General features: G+C 35.5%; 5 protein-coding genes across 5 annotated transcripts; 3 read left to right on the forward strand and 2 right to left on the reverse strand.

Annotated features, from left to right (window-relative positions):
* Positions 1-1,163: 1,163 nt before the first annotated feature.
* Positions 1,164-2,527, forward strand: LOC124836896 (NAC domain-containing protein 104-like). Its single transcript, XM_047312138.2, has 3 exons — positions 1,164-1,494; positions 1,785-2,056; positions 2,264-2,527. Exons 1-3 carry the CDS (start codon positions 1,332-1,334, stop codon positions 2,441-2,443), a joined length of 615 nt encoding a protein of 204 aa, XP_047168094.1. The 5' UTR covers positions 1,164-1,331; the 3' UTR covers positions 2,444-2,527.
* A 1,308-nt stretch (positions 2,528-3,835) lies between these two features.
* Positions 3,836-11,666, forward strand: LOC124836883 (uncharacterized). Its single transcript, XM_047312125.2, has 7 exons — positions 3,836-4,244; positions 4,532-4,693; positions 5,107-5,358; positions 8,161-8,283; positions 8,417-8,554; positions 9,902-11,285; positions 11,392-11,666. The coding sequence occupies exons 6-7, from the start codon at positions 10,161-10,163 to the stop codon at positions 11,476-11,478; spliced, it is 1,212 nt and encodes a 403-aa protein (XP_047168081.2). The 5' UTR covers positions 3,836-4,244; positions 4,532-4,693; positions 5,107-5,358; positions 8,161-8,283; positions 8,417-8,554; positions 9,902-10,160; the 3' UTR covers positions 11,479-11,666.
* Positions 11,667-12,419: 753 nt separating this feature from the next.
* LOC124836874 (cation/H(+) antiporter 15-like) lies at positions 12,420-15,127 on the forward strand. Its single transcript, XM_047312114.2, has 4 exons — positions 12,420-12,653; positions 12,744-13,742; positions 13,848-15,046; positions 15,079-15,127. Exons 1-4 carry the CDS (start codon positions 12,420-12,422, stop codon positions 15,125-15,127), a joined length of 2,481 nt encoding a protein of 826 aa, XP_047168070.2.
* A 6,331-nt stretch (positions 15,128-21,458) lies between these two features.
* Positions 21,459-24,092, reverse strand: LOC124836873 (uncharacterized). The gene is made up of 3 exons (XM_088103346.1): positions 24,014-24,092; positions 21,909-23,209; positions 21,459-21,778 (listed from the first exon to the last, which is right to left on the reverse strand). Exons 1-3 carry the CDS (start codon positions 24,090-24,092, stop codon positions 21,689-21,691), a joined length of 1,470 nt encoding a protein of 489 aa, XP_087959472.1. The 3' UTR covers positions 21,459-21,688.
* A 662-nt stretch (positions 24,093-24,754) lies between these two features.
* LOC124836872 (uncharacterized) lies at positions 24,755-25,690 on the reverse strand. Its single transcript, XM_047312112.2, has one exon. It carries the CDS (start codon positions 25,486-25,488, stop codon positions 24,919-24,921), a length of 570 nt encoding a protein of 189 aa, XP_047168068.2. The 5' UTR covers positions 25,489-25,690; the 3' UTR covers positions 24,755-24,918.
* Between the last annotated feature and the right edge of the window lie 1,259 nt (positions 25,691-26,949).

A 26,949-nucleotide genomic window follows, 5' to 3' on the forward strand; every position in this document is an offset into this window, starting at 1 on the left:
AACACTTATGACACATGCTATTCAAACCATGTAAAGAACACATTTTTAGATGTCATTGCCCCACCATTCACCATATACCAGTGCTTACTAGATAATTATAATTAAAGTTGCTAATTAATAACCATATTGATCATGCCCATCTCTATCCACTACTTAATTATTTATACCATAAGAGTGGATACATATCCAAATCAATTCAATCCAAATAAAAATCAATTTAGGTTTAAAAAATCAAAATTTTAACGTTAATCAATTTAATTATCTCTACTAGTATGAACTCAACCCACTCGTGTCCAACCTTGATTACATGTGAATAAGTAAGTAAAAGGTTGGCCAAACATTTTTTTTTTGTGCAGTAAATTTTAAAAATTACTTTCACTATGGTTTAAGTGAGAAGTCAAAAAGTAAAGCCGAAATTATATGCACATGACACTCCAACTTTGACTAGTCCCACTATTTGTTAGGAATATCCACTTTTCAAAATATATTTCCTTTTTCATTTTACTTTGAGACTAATTTAAATCTTGGAACATCTTTCTAGATAGAGTAATTCTTATCACATATAATCTTGTCATCCATGGAAGTAACTAGATTCGAAACAAATGTTCAAATATTCTGCATTAATTGAATAGATAATTAAGAAAGCGAAATTAAGGTGTTGGTGATGGATTGTGGTAGCAAGTGGGAGGAAACTAGAATTGACAGTTAAAAAAAAAGGAGGAAACATGCATCATGCAGATAAGGCAGGTCTTAATATTCCCCCAGTGCTTATCCTTGCTAACTCAAATAATTATGCACAATAATGTGATGTTAAATTATGATTCACAGTACAAAATTTAAAGTTCAATGTTATACATCGAATGAAATCGAGAAAATTGAATATTTTACTTCTCATAATTAAGATTTAAGTGTTTATCGATTATTTCATTAAGTTACAGTCAAATGACACTTTAACTATAATATTTTTAAGTAAAAAGAATTATTATCTGATTATCAATTATAGTTTTTGACATAATAATGATAAACACTAAATCTAACAGAAATAATTTTAAGATTTTGAATTAAAAGTAATATGACTCTATTATATGAAATTTAACTCAAATATCTCTTCCATAAATTAAAAACCTAAAACTTACAAATTAGAACATAAGAGAGAGCTTCTTTTTGTTAGGTAATTTTCTTTAACCCCTACTTAATTTCTTTAGGCAACGCCGACTTTCAGAATTATAATCAGGCAAAATCTCTTTCTTACTTTAATTAACAATATATAGTATATACTTTGAGAAACTTGACCTAATGCTGAAGTCCTCCACATAAACTAAAATAACGAAATGATGGCTTGTGGGAGTGTAAACCTTCCTCCTGGCTTTTGCTTCTCTCCAACTGATGAAGAACTTCTCCTTCACTTTCTTTATCCAAAAACCTCTCTGCCATGCCATCCCAACATCATTCCAGACCTTGACCTCTCTCTGCAGGATCCATGGCACTTAAATGGTATGTCTCTATATACTTCATTTCAACATCTAATAACTTGTTCAATCATATGCATGCATGTATGGATCCAACTTCATGTCATGTTACTATAACCAGTCTAGTTCAGATGCCTGAACAACATCATCAACATGTCTGAGTTGTGGTAACTTCTCATATACAAGTTTCACTTGTTCTTTTTAGTAAAAACCAAAACCATATGACCCAGAATGAAAACAAAAAATCATATATATTTGTTTGGTGTTTATATTTACTATACCTACATGTTTGTTGTACATTTTATATATATTCAGGTAAAGCGTTGTCAAGTGGAAATCAACACTATTTCTTCAGCAGAGCGAAGGAAAACAGATCCACGGAAAATGGGTATTGGAAGGAAATAGGACTGACAGAAGCAATAGTATCATCTGCATCTGAAAAAGTGGGGTTGAAGAAGTACCTTGTGTTCAACCTTGGTGAAGCTCCACAAGGCACTGAAACAAGTTGGTTCATGCAAGAGTATCATATTTGCTCATCCAGTTTTACCACTGCATCTTGTGGAACTACTCGAGGAAGAAGAAAATCTGTAAGCAATTAATTATTAATCATAGTATATTATATTTATTGAAAATTCATCATAGTCTAAATCGAAAGAAAATGAGAAAATTGTATTAGAAATTCCGTGCCGATAAGACTAGTTTATAGTATATAAACGAGGGTAAACATGTTAGAATCTATTGAAACAAAATTTGTGTAAACATGATGATTAGTTTTGTGATAATGTTGAATGCAGGATCAGTGTAGGAGTAAATGGGTTTTGTGCAAAGCCTATGAGAAGAAAAGTTGTGAAGGGCAACAAGGTGTAAATTGTGAGAAGGATGAGAATGACAGTGGAACTGAGCTTTCATGGCTAGATGAATTTTATATGTCATTAGATGATGACCTTGAAGAAGTTATGAGCCTTCCAAATTAGATTAAATTTTGAATAACGTATGTTAGGATATTAATCTATCTGCATGCCAGAATTTTAATTATATACAATTACTTGTATTTTTAATGGCAGATTACGGATTCTGTAGTTAATTAATTAGGTAATGGCTTTTTTGTTCCCACTTTTCAGACGTCCTTGTGCATCAAAGAGAATATACTTTGCTTGTCAAATGCAGCTTATATAGTTTTCAATCTTTTTCTTTTGTTTGTTTCCAAACTTCTTTTATATACGGTTGCTTTCATCTTTGTACTATACATACACATATATATACATGTATACTTACAGTTTATACAGTTTACAGAGAATCATACATACGTGGGTCCCACCACTGGCCACTCTGTTATAAATAAGCGTTGTCTCTTTATTATTCGAATGCACTTTTCATTGTCCCATAAAGAATGAAATGTTTGGAATAAATTAATTAACTGATCTCGTTATTCAACCTTAATGAAATAATTTGAATTATATCTCTTGATTAAAATAATTTGGATTATATATATTAAATTGAATGCGTAATTCTGTATCAAAATTGAACTACTCCAATTTAAAATAGTCCGGATTTTCGTTAAAATGTGATTTGAAACAAACACAAAAATTAAAATTAGATTTAATTTTAATTTAATGTTAAGTTCAAACCAAATCAAACTGCCATTTTTGTGATTCAGATTAATTTTTGTGATTTTTTTATTATTTTAAATGAGCTAACCATTTTAAAATGAAATTTGTCAAAGAGACATGTGAATTTTTCTATATAACTTTCATGGTTATAATATTTTTCAAATTCATAAATGAATTATATAATCTTTCAATTAAAAAATACAATACAGATTGCTATCTTGTTTTTGCTAAATATAATTATATTGTAAGTACAATACAATCAAATCGAAGGAAATATTCCTTAATTATAATTGTCGGTGTGGTAGGATTTTAAATATCTAGTTTAAAAATTGTGTGCCATTGAATGATTTTTATACATTAACGTAGAGGAAAATTTGAAAAACTAGTTCAAAACCAATTCAAAATTTTGAAACTGATTATATGAGCAACAGGATTATAACATATTTTTTCTTTTGACATATAGTATAATGATAAAATAGTTATAAAAATATAAATTTTTATATTTAAAAAAAATAAAGAAAGATAAGGTTAAATAGATGTAAAAAATTTAAGTTTGTTAAAAAAGTTGATGGAGAAAAAGTATCATCAACTAAGGTTAGTAGTTAAAACCTATTAGCATAATATTAGGTAAATTAACCATAATCTAAACGAAGAATGTACAATATAATTATATGATATTTAATAATCTTAATTACATGTATTTGATTAACTTAATTACATACTAATTGGCTTAATTTTAACAAGAATATGGATTATTGCAGTATAATCTCTCCAACTGAAGAGCAGAACATTGGCCACCGTTTCTCACAATGGAACACCTTTTCCCTCATTCTCTTCGTAACACTCTTCCAAACACTGACCCCCAATTCCTCTTCTTCTCCTCCCAATTACACCTTCCGCCACTACGCTGCTTCCGACAGCCACCGCGCCCACGTTGAAGCCGCCCTCCGCCCCGAGGGATGGCGCTGGATCCCGCGGCAGAACCCGACGACGCAGTTCCCCACTGATTTCGGGCTGGTGGCCATCGACGATTCCGGGGTGGTAGACGAGATTCGGAAACTGGGGTCGGTTAAAAATGTGAGCTTGGACGTGAGCTGCAAGAGGGGTTGATGACGAAGGATCATAGACTCGACAAGAAGGATTACTTGGATAAAATTGAGCTTAGGTGGACGTGATTACTTAAATTTCTTGTGCTATGTGTTTCTGCTCACTAATTCAAGAGTATTACTAGTTTCTGTATTTTTCTTATTCCGAAGTAGAAATTTAAGATATGTTACTTGTGAAAATATGATGGTATTATTTGGTGAATGGTTATAAGATGACATGTTAGTTTCTCTGCTGTAACTCTTATATTTAAAGAAACCGTTATTTGTTTCTGGTACTTGTATGTAATAATAATTATTTCTTTCCCATAGTATATAAATGTCCTTTTATAGAGGTTTATGATAACAGATACGGGAGATAACAACAAATAATATAATCATGGTTTCTGAAAATGGAAATGATGGACCACTTTATGGAACTTTGAACAATCCAGCTGATCAAAGTGATGTCATTGGTGTTGGTGGTATTGTTTTCCTCACGTGACATGAGTACCTGGGAGCTTCCTCATGGGTAACATCCTCGTATTTGTTTATATTTCATTGTTTCTTCTTCACTGTCATTTGTTAAATATTTCTGATGATGACTTCTGTATTTTTTTCCCTAGCTTTTTGCTTATGCAAATACTTTTAGTGAGTGAAGAATGTATATTTGAGTTCAAACACCTAATTACCCATATTTAGTTGTGAGGCATACCACTTGCAATTTCTAGCGATCCTATGTAAAGAATTGATGAGCTTTCAGTGAAGCTTCGGTCATTGTACAATGCATGTTAGATGTTTAACAAACATGAAAATATTTTTTATTTAATACATGAGTTATTCTTGTCCTCTGTTTTTCTATTCCGTAACATCTTTAATTTCTATGCAAGTTTGCTTTCTTGTTAATAACTTTTTTAAAATTATATTGACATCTTTACCTTGCAGTTATGGCTGCGTAAGGCCAGGCCTGGTTGGATATGGACGGGGCATTATGGGATCAAAAGTTAGTGCAAACTGTAAACGCTTGTCAGGAACTAGTGTTACAGGTTTTGTAGTTATTGGTGTTGTATGTTTGCTTGTCAGCGTCATTCCTGAACCTGAGAGAAAAAGTATCTTAAACCAAGCGAGCATGAAACAAGCATTGGTTGAGGGTGCTGGGCCTAACATGTATGAGCAGGGTGCTGGCAGAGTTGATATGTATGTTCTCTTGTTTTACCTTTCTATTTTATTTGGTTTTAAGATATATCTTAATGGGACAGACAATTTACCATAGCAAAGCAATGGTTGCAGAGTTATTCTTTCTATGATAGTGCTCAGCATTTTAGGAACCATGCTGGGAAATGAATTAGCATGAGTGTATGTATATATACATTCATAATCGATTGGTCAAACCACATAATTGTAGGCATATATGCAAGGTTAAGGAACTTGAGAGTCTGCGTAGACTTGTGGAGGTTTCATAGACTCAGCTTGTGGACTTGTAAGAGTCTACTTCATATGAAAAAGAAATAATACTTGTAAATATATACTAATTCAATACCATAATTAACAAAAATAAAACAATAATTCTGCAAACTTTAGTGAATAAAATTCCAAAGTAAATCAACAACCAAGTCTCATCATAGAGGTTTATCTGGACTTAAAATGCAAGAACAGAACTCCAAATTTTTTTATAAGAACAGAAAGGAAAAGAAGAAAAAAAATTATAAAGTACGTAACAAAATCAAAGGGAGAATGTGCTTACGTCTTTGTAGAGCAGAGGAGACAAAAATAATGGCAGATTGCATGTTGCCTGAGGACTCATGTGCGATGCAGAGGACTTGAAATACAGTTGCCAAAATGCAGTTCAGACAAAAGCTCAGTTTCGATGCAAAGCAGAATGAAACCAGAAGAGAGTGAAATGTAGAGGAGAATCATCATACCGCGGAAGGAGAAATGATGCAATGATGCAACGTGAAATGGGAGAAGAAAACCTAATTACAACCTTTTAACTGTGTCCTTGGTGACATTCTCAATGAACTTTCTTTTGCACAACTTGGTTGTAAACTAGCAGGTCTGCTCAATTTTTGCCCATGTCTGCCATAGTTAGCACAAGTCTACTCCAAAACTGAGTTAATTTATGGCCACTCACTAGACTCATAAACTTGTACGAGTTTGCAAGATAATAGGTGATTTTGGTAACAATGCATATATGTACTCTATTCTGACAATCCTCTTCAAGGCATATAGATCAGTATCTAAATGATGTATTTGGCTTTGCATTGTGGTGGACTAGTGCAATCATATTTTAATATCACCTGTACATCGCATTGCATGTTAGAGTTCTCTCGAAATTCGGATTCTACTTTTGTTAAAATGTGGATGAGAATGCTACCCTTTTTCCCACTTTAATCTTCGTCAAGATCAAACTTGATTGAGTCTACCCATTCTTTTTAAGTTGTTATGAACCTTTGACTTTTTCTACATTCTCTGAGCAATGATTCTGGTCATGTAGCTTGAGCCATGTGAACACATTGTCATTGCTGTATTTGGGGCATCGTATTCATACTTGAATGTTGACATGATGCAGTAGTAGGGAAAAGGATCCTTGTCTAATTTTCTGAGTGCCAAACTGGGTTGCTTTACTTCAAAATTTGGTACTTTTTCTGGGATCATTTTGTGACAAAAATCTTGCTCAAGATTCATGGCATAGAGGGTTGATGATTTGTTTTGAACTTTCATGTTCATCAAGATCATGGTTTCATTTTGGATGTTTATTTTTTAATGGTGATTTTAGACTATGAACTATGATTCGGTAGTCTAAAGTCAATTTTCTTTTAGACTCTGAACTTTACAGGTAGGATATATGAGTAATCAAGTCATCGTATTTAAATGGCCATCTTTCTTTTGGGTGTTTACCATTCTGAGCTATATGCTTCAGGTGCTGCTCTGTAACTTATATAATTGTAGGACTGTAGGACGAAAAGACAAATCTATTTGATACAAGGGTTAAATCAAACTTCAAAGAAAAACCTTAGAACTTGTATGTAATTGTGGATCACATATTTGCTTCAGACATTTTGAATATTAAAATGCAAGTAGTGTGGTGCCACATCCCAAGATTTGAGATATGCGATGTGGGACCTTCGAACACTCCATCCCTCCACAGATGCCTGTCATAATAGGTGAGTCTACAATAATAACCGATTTACCGATATGGATTATAGGTTTTGATGCCATACTAGATTTTGTTACGCGACATATATGAGGTTGCCAAACAAATCTATAAGTTGCATCCAAGATTTAAAGCAAACAATGTGGGACAAACAAATATTTTGCTATGAGAAGTAAGTTGTTTGTTTGTAATAATTTTCTTTTACTTGGAGGAGGGGTGCACACTTTCATATTCTTTCTCCTTTTATCTTCGTTTTTTTTTTTAAATTTCTCTAGTCACATCCTTCATCAGTAAAGTTATGCTGACAATTCTTTTCTAGGCATATACGATAGTATCAAATAATGTCTTTGGCTCTGCATTGTGGACAACTGCAATCATATTTTAAAATCACTGCATGAAATTGCTTGTATAAGTGCATTTTGGTATTCTGTTTCTAGATTAATGTGGCAAAATATGGTAGCCTTTTCCCTCTTTAATCTGTATTCAATTAAAAGGTTCTTTTTCTTTTGAAATGTTAAGCTGAAACCGAATGTCTCTAAAACAACTCAAGTGTTTTGTTCAATAACTTCTAATAACAAAACATATATGATATGCGAGTAAATAAAATCCTTTCTAATAATACATGTATAATCTATATATTTTTTATTATATAGATGACAACTCCTTATACCTATAACTGTAATACTTTCTCTCTGATCAATATAAGTCATATCTGTTCTTGCTGCATATCCATATACTACTCCTTGTAATGCAGTTTTAGCAGATTGAAAATATTATTTGCATAAGTATATTATTTGCATCAATATAAGTGATATCTGTTCTGATTGGTTTGCCTTGTTTGACAGGTAGTACTTCAATAGCCTTCTATTTAGCTGATTGGTTTTATATTCTGTTATACTCATATAGCCGAGACTCATGATCCCTGACTTCATTGCTCGTGCTTGTGAAGTTGTAAAGCTAATGTCTAGGTGATGCTTGTTTTCAAATTGTTTGTGAGAGTTTTATCAAATGGTTATATTTGCAGATTGGGAATTTTTAAAATTTATGTGGTGATATACGGTGTAATTATTAAATTTATATATACCTTGTTGTACTTTTTAGGACAAAATTTGAAGATAATAAGTTTGAGAAGAGTTCACATATACCTGACAATATACAAAAAAAGGCTTCTAGAAGTACCTCTTGTGCTTCCTTGTGGATATGCTTCAACATTTGCAGTATTTATGGGGACTTGTAGAGGTGAGATCTTTCTAACCCTTTGGAAAATTGACTGTGATGGTTTGTGATAAACATCCAAAAACCTTAATTCACTCGCAGCTTTTTTTTAACATGTTAGTTTCCTTTTTCTTTCAACATGTTAGTTTCCTTTTCTTTCAACATGTTTTTAGCTATTTTTTATATGCATTTGCTTCTTATTAAAATAAACTTAGAAAAGAATAACTTAATGTGCTTTTAAGCAATGGAATATCCCATTGCTCGTAGTTTTTTTAGTCAATTTCCTTAGCATAAGCTAAGCAGACACTATATAAAACAAACAATAAAACATTGTTGGTTAATTTCAATTAAACCAACACTGTGATAAAAGAAAATATATAATTAAATATTGTTTATTAACTTCAATTAAATCAAAACTATAATAAAAGAAATATGAAAATACATTTCATTAGCACTGGTTACAACGTCATATTAAAAAAAATATAAAAATACATCGTTTAAATTCATATTAAATATAAATAATTAGTTTATACTTTGAGTATAGGGCTTTGTATTGGATACGAGCATGAACCAGAATTATTAAGAGTAGTGATATATTTACAATTTATTTAAATATACAACCATATTTCATTTAAATATATAACCATATGACAATTTGATTTAACTTATCAATCATTTACTTATATTATTATAATCTACTTGTTAAATGGTTTCATTAGTTATTAAAGTATTAATTTTTATATTTTTAAGAAAAATAATTTTTTGACATCCAAATAACGATTTAATAATCCGTTTTCAAAGATAACGTGATAATTAGAAAAAATAAATCTTTATAGAAAAGTAGAAAGAAAAGTATAAACAGTAAAAATTAGCTAATAATATAAATTTATTAGAAAATGTCAATGTATCATTGCCCTGTTTCTAATAGCCGAAGAAGAAAAAGAAAAGGTGAAAACCTTGAATTAATAATGGATACCCCGACTCGTAAACATGCATTTCGATTCAAGTATAGAAGCAAAACATTTTAAAAATTTCAGTGAGAATAACAAAATGAAATTAACGAACAGAATCATTTGTACTTATAACAAAAAAGTTATGGAAACAGTTATGCAGTAAGTTTATCAAACATGTAGTTCTAGAATATGAAAGTAGGTGACCCCACATCCTCTATACTATGGTTTTTTATTCCTTAATGAATTTTAAGCAGTATCATCTACATCATCATGTTGATTTTGTTCCTTTTTCATTCTTCTGAGATTTCCTGTGGGAAAGAGAAAACATCTAAATCACATTGGTATATTGGTTCATCAGATATTAACAGAAGGCAATGACCCCCACTAACTTAGGTCATGTGTATGGCATTTATAATAGGTAAACTTGTGTTCTCATAACATGCAACTATGGGAAGTTAAATCCAAAGAGAGAGTTTTGGTTGCGTAGGTCCCTTATTACAAGATATCCTATGCCTTTTCTGTTGTTTACATTAATGTTGTAATCACACGAAGGCTACATCTCCTCTTACATGGTTACTATGTCATCTACATCTCAACCTTCTAATCGAATCATAGCCATAATCCACAGGCCATAAATATCAATCTAATTTTCCCTACCAAATCACTTCCAACACACAATGGCTGCAGTGTTCTTGGTTTTGGCTTTAGCTAGTCTTACCAACCCTCTAGCCATAATCAATGCCCAAACACCAACAGGTACAGGTAACCCCTCCAAATTTCAACCTTCAACATTGCCAAACACAACTCCATCTGCACCATCAGTAGCCAAACAACAAGAAGCATCTTCTCCCACTTCAACTAGCAAGCCAACACCAGCAACCACATCTTCACCCTCCAAATTGCCAATTGCAGCTTCCCCCGCTTCTGCTACAAAGCCTCCCATTGTCATAGCAACCCCTCTTCCCTCAAGGAAACCACCAGTAGCAACCTCTCCCACTTCTAGTAAATCACCAGTTCCCAAGGTTTCATCTCCAACATCATCTGCACCGGTTAAATCACCACTTCCTAAGGTTTCATCTCCAAAATCATCTGTTCCTGTGATATCACCAGTTCCCAAAGCTACATCTCCAACATCTGCTCCTGTGAAATCACCACTTCCAAAAGCTACATCTCCATCGTCTGCTCCTGTGAAATTACCAGATCCCAAGCCTTTACCACCAATATCCTCTCCAGTGAAGCCACCAGTTCCCAAAACAACACCTCCAAAGATAGCTCCTTGGAAACCACCCGTTCCAAAAACAACACCCCCAAAAATAGCACCAGTGAAATCACCTGTTCCAAAGATTACACCAGCATCAAGTCCGAAACCCCCATCCCCCAAAATCCCACCACCAAAACCGCCCAAAAAAGCCCCTATTTCGCCACCACCACTGCCATTACTGCCTACCCCAAAAGTATCCCCAACTCCGGCCGAAGCACCAACAGAAAAGGCACCAGCACCTGCACACAAAAAGAAAGCGCCAAAACCATCACCTGTTCCTTCACCACTAAGTAACACGCCAACACCTGCACCAACGCCTTCGATTGAAACACCAACCCCAGCAGCAGCACCCCAAGATGACATCCCAGAACCTCCTCCTCACAGGCACAGCAGAAGAAGACACAAACACAAGACACATCACTCGCAATCTCTGGCTCCAGCACCAACCATTATTCGGAGGAGTCCCCCAGCACCACTTGTTCAAGATATTACCACAACCCAGCCAGAAGAGACGCCTGCACCAGCACCAAATCCCAAAGCGGTATGTATACAATTGTACACTTTTTTAACGTAATAGTTTTGTAATGAAGTCCTAAACAGTTTTACTCATGTCTCATGCATCTCATGTTTTTCGTCTTTGTTTACAGAATGGTGCGCAAGCATACAATAGGCAAGGGAACACATGGCCAAGTGTTGGAGTCGTCATTGCCATTTTGTTATCTGTCATCACATGACACTTTCAAAGTTTCATATGAAGAACATGGATTAATGGTGTGGTTTGCAGAACATATAGAATCACTTAAATGTATGAAACTGAATAAAGAATTATTATGCCCGTTTTTTTTTTTACATTGTTCTTTCTGTGTTTAAATGTATTCTTTGCTAAGATGCATAAATATATGCTCTTTATCGTTTTGTACTATCATCTTAGTCCTTGATTCATAGATTAGCATAATATTTTTATAATGTATTTTTTTTTGTATAATTATAATTATTTTTCAATAAACAGTTCGAGTTACTTTTGACAATACTAAATTTCTAGTTGTAATCTTTTAATTAACAACTATAATCAAAATTTTGTGAAAAGATTAAAAACATTATATTTGTAAGTTGTATTTTAAATAAATGAGATGAAGAAAAAAAATGATTGTAACGACATTAGTGATGTAAAAAACATATCAAATATCTAAAGTTTATTTTTTTTAATAAGGGCTTAGTAATTTAATGTGATTTTTACTTGGTAGGAGTTATAAAAAATAATTTTTAAAACAGAAATAATGCATGACAAAAGAAGTGGATATTAATCCCACATTGATCTTAAAATAGGTACCCAAACATAAGCCATGAAAATTAAGTAGAGCTCCCTCTTGAATGGATAACCATCAAAACATTGACTTCTCTCATTACATTCCTCTCATTTCTGTGTTTCATCCAAAAAGAAAATGAAGCAAAACACCTCTCTCTCGTTTTTCATCTTTTGAATTCATCCATCACCCAAACCACACATTAGATTGTATTCAGATTTTGCATGCAAATTAGGTGATGTATGCATTTATTCTGCACAGTGACTGTTGCAAGACTCAGGCAATGAATGTTTGAGGAAGCAAAGAACCTAGATCGGTATATATACATTGGGATTGAGTAGAAGAGGAAGTGAATTAATATACCTATTACAATGAAAGGAAAATTGGCAACAAAATCATTGGCATTTGATGTAAATGAAACGGAACCTATAATATGCTATGCAGCCACCATGATATCATCAGAAGGGCTTTGGCATAAGGAAAACCCCTTGAACTATTCTCTGCCTCTCTTTCTCTTGCAATTATTGTTAGTTCTCGTTGTCACCCGTCTATTCGTGTACATACTCAAGCCCATTCGCCAGCCACGCGTTATTTCTGAACTCATGGTTAGTCCCTTTACCATTTTCTACTGTGAATCCAGTCAAAGTTTTACATCATACTTAACGTAGCGTTGTTACATGCATGCATGTGTGTAGGGAGGCATAATATTAGGTCCTTCGGTGCTTGGGAAAAACAAAACATTTTCCGATGCAGTTTTTCCGCAAAGAGGTGAAATCTTGCTTGAAGCAATGGCAAATGTTGGCATCGTATATTTTATGTTCTTGGTGGGAGTGGGGATGGATGCACAATCGTTAAGACGCATAGGTAGAAAAGCAGTGACCATAGCAGTTCTAGGAATGGTCCTCCCTTTCGCAATTGGAGCTCTCTTCGCTGTGTATTTGATCAAATTCGACGGAATATCAGAAAGAAGCACCGCTAACGTCCTATTCATTGGTTCGATTCTTTCTGTGGCAGCGTTTCCCGTTCTTGTGAGAATCCTTGCAGAGCTGAAATTCATCAACTCTGAGTTGGGAAGGATTGCTCTTTCATCTGCACTCGTCAATGATCTGCTTTCATGTCTGCTCTTGATTTTTTCTATTAATTTGGCACAGCGTAATAAGCCTTCTATCACTATGCTGTCGACTTTCTTGTCAAGTGTAGGGTTTATCGCTTTTAATATTTTTGTGGTGAGACCTGGAGTGTTGTGGATGGTAAGGAAAACCCCGGAGGGTGAAACGTTCAGTGATTTCTATATTTGCGTAATATTAGCAGGTGTGATGCTCTCAGGTTTGATCACAGATGCTATTGGAACCCATGCAGTTTTTGGAGCCTTTGTGTTTGGTTTGACAATCCCAAATGGACCTCTAGGGCTCTCTCTTGTGGAAAGACTTGAGGACTTTATAACGTTGCTTTTGCTCCCTCTATTTTTCGCCAGTAATGGCCTAAAAACTAATCTTGGACTGCTCGATGACTTCCGCGAATGGGTTATTTTGATTACTCTTGTTATTTTGACTAGCATTGGCAAAATCATTGGCACTATGGTCGCTGCATTCTATTATCAAATATCAGTTCGTGATGGAGCAGTCCTTGGTTTGCTCCTGAACACAAAAGGCGTTGTTGAAATTATTGTGATTAACATTGGCAAGGATAAAAAGGTACACCCACTTGCACTACTGCTACTATTACATACATACATACATAAATGATTGGCATTGCTTGATCCAAAAATGTCTCTGTGATTGTTGTTCAATTGGCAACAGGTTTTGAGCAGCGAATCGTTTGCAACCTTGATGCTTATAAGCATACTCATGACCGCAATCATTGTACCTGGGATGTCACTTATATCCAAACCAATGAGAGGAATGATACCTTACAAAAGAAGAACCATTCAAATGTCACAAAAAGAATCAGAGTTCAGAGTCCTAGTTTGTATCCACACTCCTCGAAATGTGCCGACAATGATTAACCTCCTTGACGCCACTAACCCTTCAAAGAGGTCCCCAATATGCATTTACTTGCTTCATTTGACCGAGCTCAGTGGCCACGCATCTGCGTTATTCCTTGTTCAACATCACACTGCCAAGGATCCAGACCAACCAGCCTATAACAAGACTGAAGCTCAATCCGAACACATAGTCAATGCCTTTCGAAACTACGAGCATCATGCTTTCCACGTCTCAGTGCAGCCCTCAACAGTAATCTCCCCTTACTCCACCATGCACGAGGACGTATGCAACTTGGCTCAGGACAAGCGTGTGGCCTTCATTATCGTCCCTTTCCACAAACATCAAGCGGTTGATGGCGAAATGGAGCCCACCAACATGTCACACCGAACTGTGAACCTCAATATTCTAAGCCAAGCACCTTGCTCCGTTGGGATTCTAGTGGATAGAGGGTTTAGTACGTGCAGCCATCTGGCTCCAGATCAAAAGTCTCGCAATGTGGCAGTGTTGTTCTTTGGAGGGCCTGATGATAGAGAAGCACTGAGCTATGCATGGAAGATGTCAGAAAATCCAGGGATAAACCTTACTGTGATGCGTTTTGTTCATGGAGAAGAAGTAATGCATCAACATAGTGACCTCAGCCCTGACGAAAGTACGGTACTAACAGTGAAAACGGATAAGGACTCTCAGAAGAAACTTGATGAGAGGCTTATAAGTTGGTTTAGGACAAGCTGTGAGGATGATGGCTCAGTTGTTTATGTCGAGAAAATGGTGAACAATGGAGAGCAGACAGTAGCAGCAATAAGGTCAATGGATGATATTCACGACCTTTTCATAATTGGGAGAAGCGAAGGAATGAAATCACCACTCATAGCAGGACTCACTGATTGGAGTGAGTGTCCTGAGTTAGGGGCAATTGGGGACTTGTTGGCTTCATCAGATTTTGCAGCCACTGCTTCTGTGTTGATAGTGCAGCAATATTTTGGGCAAGGAACGGAAGATGTGTTGGAAACAAACCAGGAGGAGGAGCAGACACTACCACCATGATCACGATCACAAATGAAGAATATTTAAATCATGAGAACTTCATTCAATGACATCATTCAACACTTAAAATAGATATTGAATGATCTCATTGAAAAAGGTTTTTATCCACATATTCCACATTCATTGACATCATTCAAATACATATATGTATATATGTGTATTGATATCCAGTGAAGTCCTACAATCAGAGACAAGCTTCCACAAACAATTTAAAATCCAGATAGTGTAACATTATAGAGTATAGATTTGAGATAGTTCACATGTACATATCCTTTAAATCATAGAATACACTTGTAAAGTTAAATCATAAAATAATTTAAACTTCCTTTATAAAGTTAAAATCAATTTACCCACCTTAAATATTAAGAAAAGTATATGAGCAAGCTTATCAATTTCTAAGAAATTGGTATATTATTTTAGAGTATTGATAGATGTACGTGATCAAAATTGCATACATCAATTTGACGTTATTTATTTAAACTTTGTATTAATTTAACCAAAACATTGCAATGGTTAACGGAAGTGTTGTAGTCTTCGAAAAGTCGTGTTTGTCTATCATAATTAAGTGGATTTTTCATGTTATCGTTGGCGATGATTATAGGGTTTTTAGAAGGTTTTTTATCGTTATTAAGTGATAATTAATTTCTCATATTATCACAAGGTTGATGATGATTATAGGAATTTTAAAAGGTTCTTTAATCCTTATGTAATATTTAGATGTGTTACAATTAACACATTGGTTCAAATAAGAAGTTAAACAACAATTATACTAATTTAATCAAAACACTACACTAATTTAACCAACATGTAAAACACTACACTGATTTAACCAAGGAAAGTGCATAATAGGTATAGTATATGCTTATAATTTTTCATTATTCTATAAAAGCAAAATTCATTTTAAAAACAAAATTTACTCTTTTATTATTATAAGTACTACTTGCTTATAATAAAAGTCAATTTCATTCAATAGAAATATGCGGTGAATTATTCATAACCATTTGCTCATAGAGGTCTGTGTCGTATATTTTACAATTACATTAAGACTTTTATGTCTTGAGTGTCTGAGTAAGAGAAAAAAGTGAGAGTGTGCGAGAGTGAAAAACAGAGAAAGCGTGCTTGAGAAAGAGAGAGCGAGTGAGATGGTAAATCTTGTAAACGGTTTGTCTTTGTCACAAAAGAAAGCTAATCATGACAATTGGAGTTTGCATATCAAGGTTATTCTTAGATCCCAGGGATGTAACAGAGAATGAGTACCAAGAACCAACGGAGGATGAACAGACGATTGCACAAATTGTCGCGTTAAGAAAAACGCGAATAAAAGATAAGTCGACTTTGTACCTATTGTATAGAGTTGTGGACGAGTCCAACTTTAAGAAAATAACAAAAACTAGATCTTTAAAAGAAGTGTGAGAGATCCTAAGACAACATACACAAGATAAAATCGTGTTAAGCAAGTCACACTTCAAACTTTCAGAGGCAAGTTTGAAAATTTGAAGATGGAAGACAGAGGACGGGTGACCGGGTACATATTTCGGGTAGAGGCGGTGACAAATCAACTCGGTAGGAATGGAGAATTGTTGCCAATCAGTCAGGCGGTGGAGAAAATTTGAGATCATTAACAGATGATTTTGAAAGAATCGTTTACATCATCGAGGAGTCCAAGGACTTGTCAACACTCTCAGTTGAAGAACTTTCTGGGTCGCTTGAGCAACACAAGTAGATGAGAAAGAAGAAGAAGGGGCCACTTGATCAAGCACTGCAATCGAAGCTTGACCTGAAAGGAGGAGCTCAGAGTACTCAAGGTCAAGGTCTTAGAAATAATGGACGAGGTAGCTGAAGGCGTGATGCACATGGCCGAGGTGATTTTGAGGATGACTGTGAATAGATTGAGCTGTAGAACTAGGGTGGTGATAATGTTAATTCTTACCATTATCTAAGCATCATTTTAGTAGCAAAATCAACTCTTCTTTAGCTTATTACTTGCTTAAATCCTCTCTTTTATTCAGTTTTAGTATTTATCTATATTTTGAGCTACATTACGTAAATAATACTCTAATCCCTTGTTTTTCTGATCTATTTAGATGTTAGGAAGATCCTCCATTACATTGAAGAGCCCCGGTGATCCAAGAAGTTATTGATTTAAAAGTCATTTTCGCTTAAGCGAGAATAATTTAGCTTAAGCGAGAATGACTATCTTCTCCAAGAAGTTTATTCTGGCTTAAGCGAGAATAATTTAGCTTAAGCGAGAATTCGGGCAGTATATATACTCACGAGGCAGAAAGAAAAAGGGTCTTTGGTTCTTTGGAGGCGCGATTTCACGTCTGGAGCTCATGGAGGGCGCGAGGAGCTTGTGGGAACATCTCCTCCTCTTCCTTTGGGTCTCCTTCTTCTTCCATCTTCCATATTTGTAAGCTTTAGGGTTCTCCATGGAAATGGAGAACCAGATTCATCTTGTTAGGGTTAGATGTAGCCTATGAACTCTTGTGTAATGAATGATTGTTTTATATTTATAAATGCCTTTTCTATCTATTACTAGTATTCTTGTTTCTGATCTTAAAGCTTGCATGTATGGGGACGTTCATGACTTGATTTTGGGGTTTCATTGAGCTAGGGATGGGATATGAAATCTTGAACTGAAACAAGAGTCCTTGTGGGTCATTGAGCCAAGGATGGGATATGATTCACATGTTGTCTTAAATCCTAGTTCTTAATGCGGGTTTGCTTGTTAGATTGTCCAAGGGATTAGAGTTTGATAAGGAAAACCTAGGCTCTTTTACCTAAGGGATTAGGGCTAGAGTGTTTTAGTGGATTGACTTTAGTAAATTGATAGAGAGGAGATGAAATTGGTTATACACAAGAGTGCATTGGTGAAAACTAACCTTAACAATGTCATTTCATACCATTTCTAGTCTTTTCCATTTCCAAATGCCTTCAATACCAAAGTCCAACCTTGTAATTACTTGTGAATTTATCTTTTTGCACATATTCTTAAATGATGAGTTGTTCTTGAGTCTAGATGAGTTGTTAATCGCACAATTTTCTAGTATTACGAGTCTCTTGAGAAAACGATACCTGGTCTTACCACGGTTTATTACTTAAACGATTTGGTGCACTTGCCAAAGAGATTAACAAGTGGCCATGGACAAGAGAGGCCAAGGAGGTCAATCAAATTCTAGAGTGGAGTGTTTCAAGTGTGACAAGCATGACCACTATGCAAACGAGTGCAGATCAGCGAAATGATACAATTGTGGTAAGGTCGGATGCTACACAAAAGGAGAATAATTTCCTTTCAGAGGAAGATGACGAACAAATAGGGATTTTGATGATGACAAGAAGCTAAGAGGTCGAGCTATCGAGCTGGAGATTGGATGTTGAGTTGGGTCTAGGCTTTGTGAAGATAAGAAGATCGGATGTCGGTTGGGTTCGGGTTATAGGAGGACGAAAAGACCAGATGCCAACCTAAATTTGAGTTGCATGGAAATAATGAGGTCAAAAACAAGGTTGTGCTTGAATGTGGAACTAGAGGCCAAACTCAAATCGGTCTACTCAAACAACTCGATTTGGTACCTAGACATAGGGGCAAGTAATCATATATGTGGAAATGAGAGTTTCTTCAAACAACTCGCCAAGGTGGAGGCCATATATGTATCATTTGGAGGCGACTCTAATGTGGTTATGAAAGGACATGGAACAATATGATATTTATAGAAGGGTTGAAGAGATAAGAGATGTTTATTACGTTCCTATGCTCAAGAGTAACATATTAAACACACGTCAAATGATGTAGAATGACAACTTGGTTTAATGAAGGATGAAGTACTTTACTTGAAGGACAAGCTCAAACGTTTGGTTATACAGGTAGAAATTAAGAAAAAATGGATGTATAAGTTAGAGCTAAATATTCTGTAAAAAAGTGTTTGAAGCTTGATGTGAAGGACAAAGTCATGATATGGAATTTCCAATTTCGCCACTTGAACTTTAGAGGGCTAATTTTTCTGTCAAAGAAGGAGTTAGTACTTGAACTGCCAAGTGTGGAGTTTGAAAGGAAGTTCTATGAAGAGTGTGTACTCAAAAAACATCCAAGGGCGAGTTTTCCAAATACAAACGAGTATAAGGCAAAAGAACAACTCAAACTGATACGTGTTGATCTGAATGAATGAAGTTGGGACAATATGAAGGAGAAGTCATCTAGAAGCTCAAAATCTAAGGGAGAGAGCTCGTGAATAGACAGCAGGAGCTCGAATGTTCATAGAAGAAGCACATAGTCCATTGCTAAGAGGATTAAGTATTAAGATTAGGAAGATTATCCTTTGCATCGAAAAACTCATAGTTTGCGGGACACTTATAACTCCACTGGTAAGGTACATGCGACATGTTTGTTGACTAGTACAGAAGATCTTAAATTTAAAGAAGTTGTGCTCGATGACGAGCGAAAGAAAACAATAGATGAAGTGATTAGTTCAATTGAATGGAATAATACATAAGAGCTAGCAAATTTACCACAAGAGCCCGACCAATTGGTGTAAAGTAGGTATATTAGAAGAAAATTAACATGGATGGAGAAAGGGAATGTTACAAAGCTCGACTAGTGGTAAAGAGCTATAAACAACAAAAGGGGATCGATTATGATAAAGTTTTTACTCCTGCGATGAGGATAGTTCGGTTGTTGTTCTTCCTAGTTCCCCAACACAAATGGAAGATATAACAAATGAATGTAAAGTCGTCATTTTTTAATAGAGTGTTGGAAGAGGAGATCTACATGGAGAAATCTCTCGATTACATGTGAAGAGGTAAAGAGAAGAAGGTGTTGAAACTGAAGATGGTGTTGTATGACTAACAACAAGCCCCTCAAATATGGAATGAAAGGATTGACACCTACTTCAAGAAGAATGGTTATAAGCGGTGCTCATATGAACATGCTCTATACTTAAAGAAGAATAAAGAAGATATGTTGATTGTTGCTCTATACGTAGATGACTTGATCTTCATGGGAAGCGAATCCGAGTTGGTTGAAGTGTTTAAGGAGGTAATGAAAAAGTTTGAGATGACTGATCTAAGTGTCATGAAGTACTTTCTTGGTTTGGAGGTCGATCAAAGCACATAAGGTATTTTTGTGTCCCAAAAGAGGTAATGTTGAGGAGATATTGAAGAAGTAGAAGATGATGAAGTGCAACCCGATTTCTAATCCTATGAAATCCGATACGAAATTGTCTAAGGTAGTTGACAAACTCGAGGCTAGACTTGATGCTAAGCACATGGATCACAAGTCGGTTTATGCAAGGGCCGATGTATTTTCATTGGAAACCGTTGAAATGGATATTTAGGTACGTGAAAGGAACAATATTGCTCAGATTGTTTTATACCAAATTAGACAAACTTAGTGGATACTCGGACAATGACTGGTGTAAAGACATTGATGACCGAAAGAGCACGATAAACTATGTTTTTTTTATGGGAAACACGACCTTCACCTGGCTGTCAAAGAAACAATTTATTGTGATACTATCAACTTGTGAAGCCTAGTACGTGACAACATCTTCGAGTGTGCGACATGTTGTTTGGCTTAGAAATCTTCTAAGCAAACTAAAAATAAAGTAAGAAGAGAAGGTGGTAATCCGAGTAAACATCAGGTCGATTATTGAGTTAGCAAAGAATCCAATCAATTATGAGAGAAACACACAAATTGATATCCAATTTCATTTTATTTGAAAACAAGTAAAAGAAAGATGCGTAAAGCTAGAATATAGAAAGTAAAGAGAAAATTGATGATATGTTCACAAAGTTACTTCCATCAGTATTGTTCCAGCAGTGTACAAAAAGCTGATCCAGAGGAAAGATAAAAAAGTTTAAGCTTATGAAGGAATTTTATTGAATAAACTTAAATTTAAAGGTTTATTGTAATTTTGTTTGGAGATAATAAATTTTTTTTAACAATTTTTGATAATAAATTTGTGTAACTATTTTATTAGGTCGTATATATATATATATATATGAAATAAACCAATTACAAAAACAACGTAGATAGTTGTAAAAAAATTGTCATAAAAAGTTTAAAAACCTTCTATTTTTTTTTGTTTTTTTTTTTTTTTTAGATTTTTACTTTTATTTTTTCGTTTACCGTTTTATTTTTCTTTTGGTTTACAGTTGTCGCGTAACCGGTTTCTCTTACCGAGTTTGGTTTTTCAGTTGTCGTAGTTATTTCAGTTTTTATTGTGCTCGGCCAGTGTGTGATGCTCGGCTAGTTTTTATTTTGTTTTCTATTTCTATTATTTTGTATTCGGTATATTACAATTTCCGGTTATTTAAAGGCCAATTTCATTTGCTCACACACGTGTGTCGCATATTTTACAAAATGATAGTGGGAATAATGGATTCAGATTTGTTAAGTACAAGATTTTTGATTCAGAAATTCATCAAATTAAATGGGAAATATATAACACTTCTGCATTCTGCTTAGCAGTGCCTGGTTTTAACAATTCAAAAACTCGTACCATTAATATTATTCGGCAAAGATCACAACACAGAAAAAAAAGTAAAAAATAATATATGTTCTGCAAACCACACCACCGCTTAGAGTGAATCATGTTCTTCATAGGACTTTAAAAGTGTCATGTGATGACAGATAATAACAAAATGGCAATGGCGACTCCAACACTCTGCCACGTATTCCCTTGCTTATAGTATGCTTGCGCACCATTCTGTAAACAAAATGAAAAATATGAGATGAATGAGACGTAATTAAAACTGTTTAAGACTTCATTACAAGAGTATTAGGTTAAAGTAAACAATTGTAATTCAAATCTGAGTCGAAAGATAGTATATATATACCGCATTGGGACTTGGTGCTGGTGCAGGCGTCTCTTCTGAGTCGGTTGTGGTAATATCTTCAACTAGTGGTGCTGGGGGACTCCTCCGAATAATGGCTGGTGCTGGAGCCAGAGATTGCGAGTGATGTCTCCTGTGCTTGTGTTTGTGTCTTCTTCTTTTGTGCTTGTGGGGAGGAGGTTCTGGCGTGTCTTCTTCGGGTGCTGGTGCTGGGGTTGGTGTTTCAATCGAAGGCGTTGGTGCAGGTGTTGGGGTGCTACTTAGTGGTGAAGGAACAGGTGATGGTTTTGGTGCTTTCCTTTTGTGTGCAGGTGCCGGTGCTGGTGCTTTTTTGGCTGGTGCTGGCGCTGTTGGTGCTTCGGCTGGTGTGGGGGATGCTGTTGGAGTAGGTAATAGTGGTGAGTCAGCTGGTGGTAATGGCAGTGGTGGAGGTGAAATAGGTGCTTCTTTGGGTGGTTGTGGTGGTGGGAGTTTTGGAGATGGGGATTTTGGACTTAATGCTGGTGTAATCTTGGGAACAGGTGGTTTTACAGGTGCTATTTTTGGAGGTGCTGTTTTGGGAGCGGGTGGTTTCACGGGAGTGGCGGTTGGTGGTAAATCCTTGGGGACTGGTAATTTAACTGGAGCAGATGATGGTGGTAAAGGCTTGGGATCAGGTAATTTAGCAGGAGCAGATGTTGGAGAAGTGTCTTTTGGAATTGGTGATTTCACAGGAGCAGATAATGGAGATGTAGGTTTTGGAACTGGTAATTTCACAGGAGCAGATGATGCTGGGGATATAGCCTTGGGGACTGGAGATTTCCCAGGAGATGATGTTGGAGATGAAACCTTAGGAACCGGTGATTTCACAGGTGCAGATGATGTTGGAGATGAGACCTTGGGAACTGGTGATTTCACCGGTGCGGATGATGTTGGAGATGAAACCTTAGGAATTGGGGATTTCGCAGGTGCGGATGATGTAGGAGATGCAACTTTGGGAACTGGTGATTTACTAGAAGTGGGAGAAGTTGCGACTGGTGGTTTTATTGAGGGAAGAGGGGTTGCAATGACAATGGGTGGTTTCGTGACAGAAGTGGGGGAAGCGGCAGTTGGCAATTTGGAGGGCGCAGATGTGGTTGCTGGTGTTGGCTTGATAGTTGCAGTTGGAGAAGTTGCTGCTGGTGGTTTCTGTGAAGTGGTAGGAGTTGCAGCCACAGCAGGTGGTTGTTTGGCTACTGATGGTGCAGTTGGAGTTGTTGTTGGCAATGTAGACGGTGCATTTGGAGTTGTGGTTGGAATTGCTGAAGGTGCATTTGGGTTTGTTGCTGGCAATGTAGAAGGTGCATTCGGTGTTGTTGTAGGCAACGTTGAAGGTGCACTTGGTGTTGTAGAAGGCAATGCAGAGGGTGCATTTGAGGTTGTAGTTGGCCATGTAGAAGGTGTATTTGGGGTGGTAGTTGGCCACGTAGAAGGTGTATTAGGGGTTGTAGTTTGCCATGTAGAAGGTGTATTTGGGGTTGTAGTTGGCCACGTAGAAGGTGTATTTGGGGTTGTAGTTGGCCATGTAGAAGGTGTATTTGGGGTTGTAGTTTGCCATGTAGAAGGTGTGCTTGGGGTTGTCGTTTGCCAGGTAGAAGGGGTATTTGGGTTTGTGGTTTGCCATGTAGAAGGGGTATTTGGGGTTGTGGTTTGCCATGTAGAAGGTGTGTTTGGGGTTGTAGTTGGCCATGTAGAAGGTGTATTTGGGGTTGTAGTAGGCCATGTATTAGGGGTTGTAGTTGGCCATGTAGAAGGTGTATTTGGGGTTGTAGTTGGCCATGTAGAAGGTGTATTTGGGGTTGTAGTTGGCCATGTAGAAGGTGTATTTGGAGTTGTAGTTTGCCATGTAGAAGGGGTGTTTGGGGTTGTAGTTGGCCATGTAGAAGGTGTATTAGGGGTTGTAGTTGGCCATGTAGAAGGGGTATTTGGGGTTGTAGTTTGCCATGTAGAAGGGGTATTTGGGGTTGTGGTTGGCCATGTAGAAGGTGTGCTTGGGGTTGTAGTTGGCCACGTAGAAGGTGTATTTGGGGTTGTAGTTTGCCATGTAGAAGGTGTGTTTGAGGTTCCAGGTTGCCAATTGGAAGGGTTACCTTCTGGTGCTTGGGCATTGATTGTGGCTAGCGGATGGCTGAGGCTAGCTAAAACCAGTACCCAGAACACCACAGCCATTGTTGAAGATGGTTTAAAAGTGAAAATTAGGTTATAATTTATAGGCATTAAAAGGTTGAGACGTAAATGACATAGTGCATGCAAGAGGAGATGTAGCCTTCACAGTGGAAAAGGCATAGGATGTTTTGACATGCATTAATGGACCTTGGAAATCATAACTCTTTCTCTTTGGATTTAAGTGGCCATGTTGGAAGCTAATGAGAATACAATTTTACCTATTATACCTCCATACAACCTATATGTAAGTAGGGGGTCATAAGCTTACGTTAAAATCTGATGAACCCACATACCAATGTGATTGAGATGTTTTTGCTTTCCCGCAAGTTTTATCAAATGGTAAGGCTTTAGCTTTGCCCCAAAAGAAACCAGATAAACTGGATGATAGGGAGTGAGCAACCTCAGTTCACAGCAATGAAAAATCCTACTCACTTACTTTGCTTTTATATTATGTTAATTGTTACAATAAAAAAAATTGGTGAGATATCAGATTAACTTTGTTTTTGGAGACGTATAGCAGCCAAATATGAAAAACAAATGAGATGAAAAGAACTGTCTAAGCTAAATTTAGATTCAGAGTAAATTATGTAGTTTATTTTTGAAGCAGGTTTTGTGCAATCAAACTGTATATTTATAGATATTATACCAAACAAAATACATCATAACCAGTTACATGCACGTATAAGCTTACGCATAACAATTGCTCAAAACACTGATAAACAATAACAAAATATATATCTGCCATATATTGTTGGCTTAATTTTCGAACTACCATTATATTATACTCATGCTCAAACGTTAATTTCCTTGCTTCTCGCACGTAACCAGGTTATGCATTATGGCTGCTGAATTTAAACAATTCGGATGGAAGATCAAAGTAGGAACTTATGGAGTTATCTCCTTCGTTTTCATGAACTCTGACTTGTGAAACCAGGCAACTACGTTCAAACTTTTCCAAAGAGCTTGGCTTTGATAATGATAGCACAGGGTTCACTGCATGCATTTGGGTTTCCTTTTTTCTTGCTTTAACTGTCTTTATTTTCCCAAACCCTGGAAGAGGCATGCAAAGTGCACTGCATTTGAATCCCTCTTCCATAAACTTATCATTTTTTGGAATTTCTTGTAGCTTGTAGTTGTAGGTCATGTTTCTGACCTCACTTGATGATGGTTCAAGGCTCTTAGTTTCTTCCTTCATTGACAAAGCTCCACGTGATGAGTTGGTTGAATTTGGTTGATTAATTGCCAAGAATTTGAAGGAAGGTTGAAGTAAAGGTAGAGTGTACAAACCAGAAGCATTTGAAGGTGTGACAGAAGGTTTTCTCAGTGGCAGTGGATGCACAACAATCTGCTTCTCTTTTTGTAGACTCTTCTTGATCAAGCTTTTGGGCTTATCCATCATGTGATGAACTTTCAAATTACAGTTGTGGTTTCTTCACGTTTTACAATATTGTAGACACTCCAAAAATATTGATATCGTGGCTATACCATTTTTAAAAACCTTGCCATCATTGCCACACCTTATGCATAGTTTGCAAAGCCTGCTTCACCTGCACTAATTTGCATATTTGTTTTGTGAAATATAGGAATCATGTATAAAACTTTTAAGCACCTTATGCAGTTGTACAGCATTGTGATTACTGCTAAGTTATTTATACATAAAAAAAAAAGTAAGACATGACTTCATTTCTTATAGAATTAGTTGACTTCCATGGCCATAAACAATTGATAAACCTGTTGAAGATTCCAAGTTTTCCATGCCGGCATTTATATTTTTGAAATTGTGATTGTGAAATATAACGTGCATGCACGAAATAAAAAAAAAAATCTATTGAATTGAAAGTATGCAATCTAAGATTAATCAATAATGTATTAGAAAAATAATTAAGAGTTAAACCTTTAACAAAATTGAACCAACTCCTTCCTATACTTCATATAGAAACTGATAGACTCACGATCCAAGTTTGGTGTTTGACTAATTGCTAATTTTCTCTCTATATATGAGAGAAGAAGAAAAAACTATTAATTATTGTGTGGTGAAATTAATTAGGTTAAAGATTTTCACGTAAGATATCGACCCCGTGATGCTATATAAATTTTCCTAGTTAAAAATTAATGGTAAATTTTTGTAAATCATTAGTTGACTTTTTTTTAATCATATTAAGTTAATTGGAATACACTAAGTTAATTGAAATACACCTCTCGTATTCCATAGTATTATTAACAATATTTGATCAACTCAAAGTTGGATGTCCACGGAAATCATCGTGTGCAGTGCTGCAGGCCAGGCTTGACTTTCATTCAGAAAATATTTGAAACAGCAGCTATATATGTTCATTTTTATTTTAAATATTTTTACTTGTAAATGTAAAAGAGTTTGCTATTGTATACTTTAAAATAATATATTTTAAGCATTAAGTAATTAGTCAAAAATATAAAAATAATATTAATGTGAAAAAATAGTATTAATATATACATATTTTAAGCAGTTCTGTGATTGAATATATATCACATTAGCCTCAATAAATTAATTACTTGCAATAGTTAAAATGAAAGTTTTCAACTTTACAAATTTAGAATGGTATATTAACTTATGATGTTATATTTATCTAAATATTCACTTAATTTTTTTCATTAGTTTTAAATTTAACAAGTTTAGTGAATATATCACATGTATTTCTTTACTAAAAGTAATATGAGAGTTCGTGGATTGGATTGGCTTAGATTTAAGATAAAATTAAATTTGTCTATATCATGCTATTAAACTTATTTGATTTATTTGGATTTTGAAGAATTTTATGGTTAATCTAGGCTGTCCCATTTGATTAATATTAGATTTCTTTGGTTAATATCCTTGTGTTAT

Source organism: Vigna umbellata, chromosome 1 (genome assembly GCF_029865625.1).
Source record: "Vigna umbellata cultivar VRB3 chromosome 1, Vumbellata_1.0, whole genome shotgun sequence".
Taxonomy (NCBI): Eukaryota; Viridiplantae; Streptophyta; class Magnoliopsida; order Fabales; family Fabaceae; genus Vigna; species Vigna umbellata.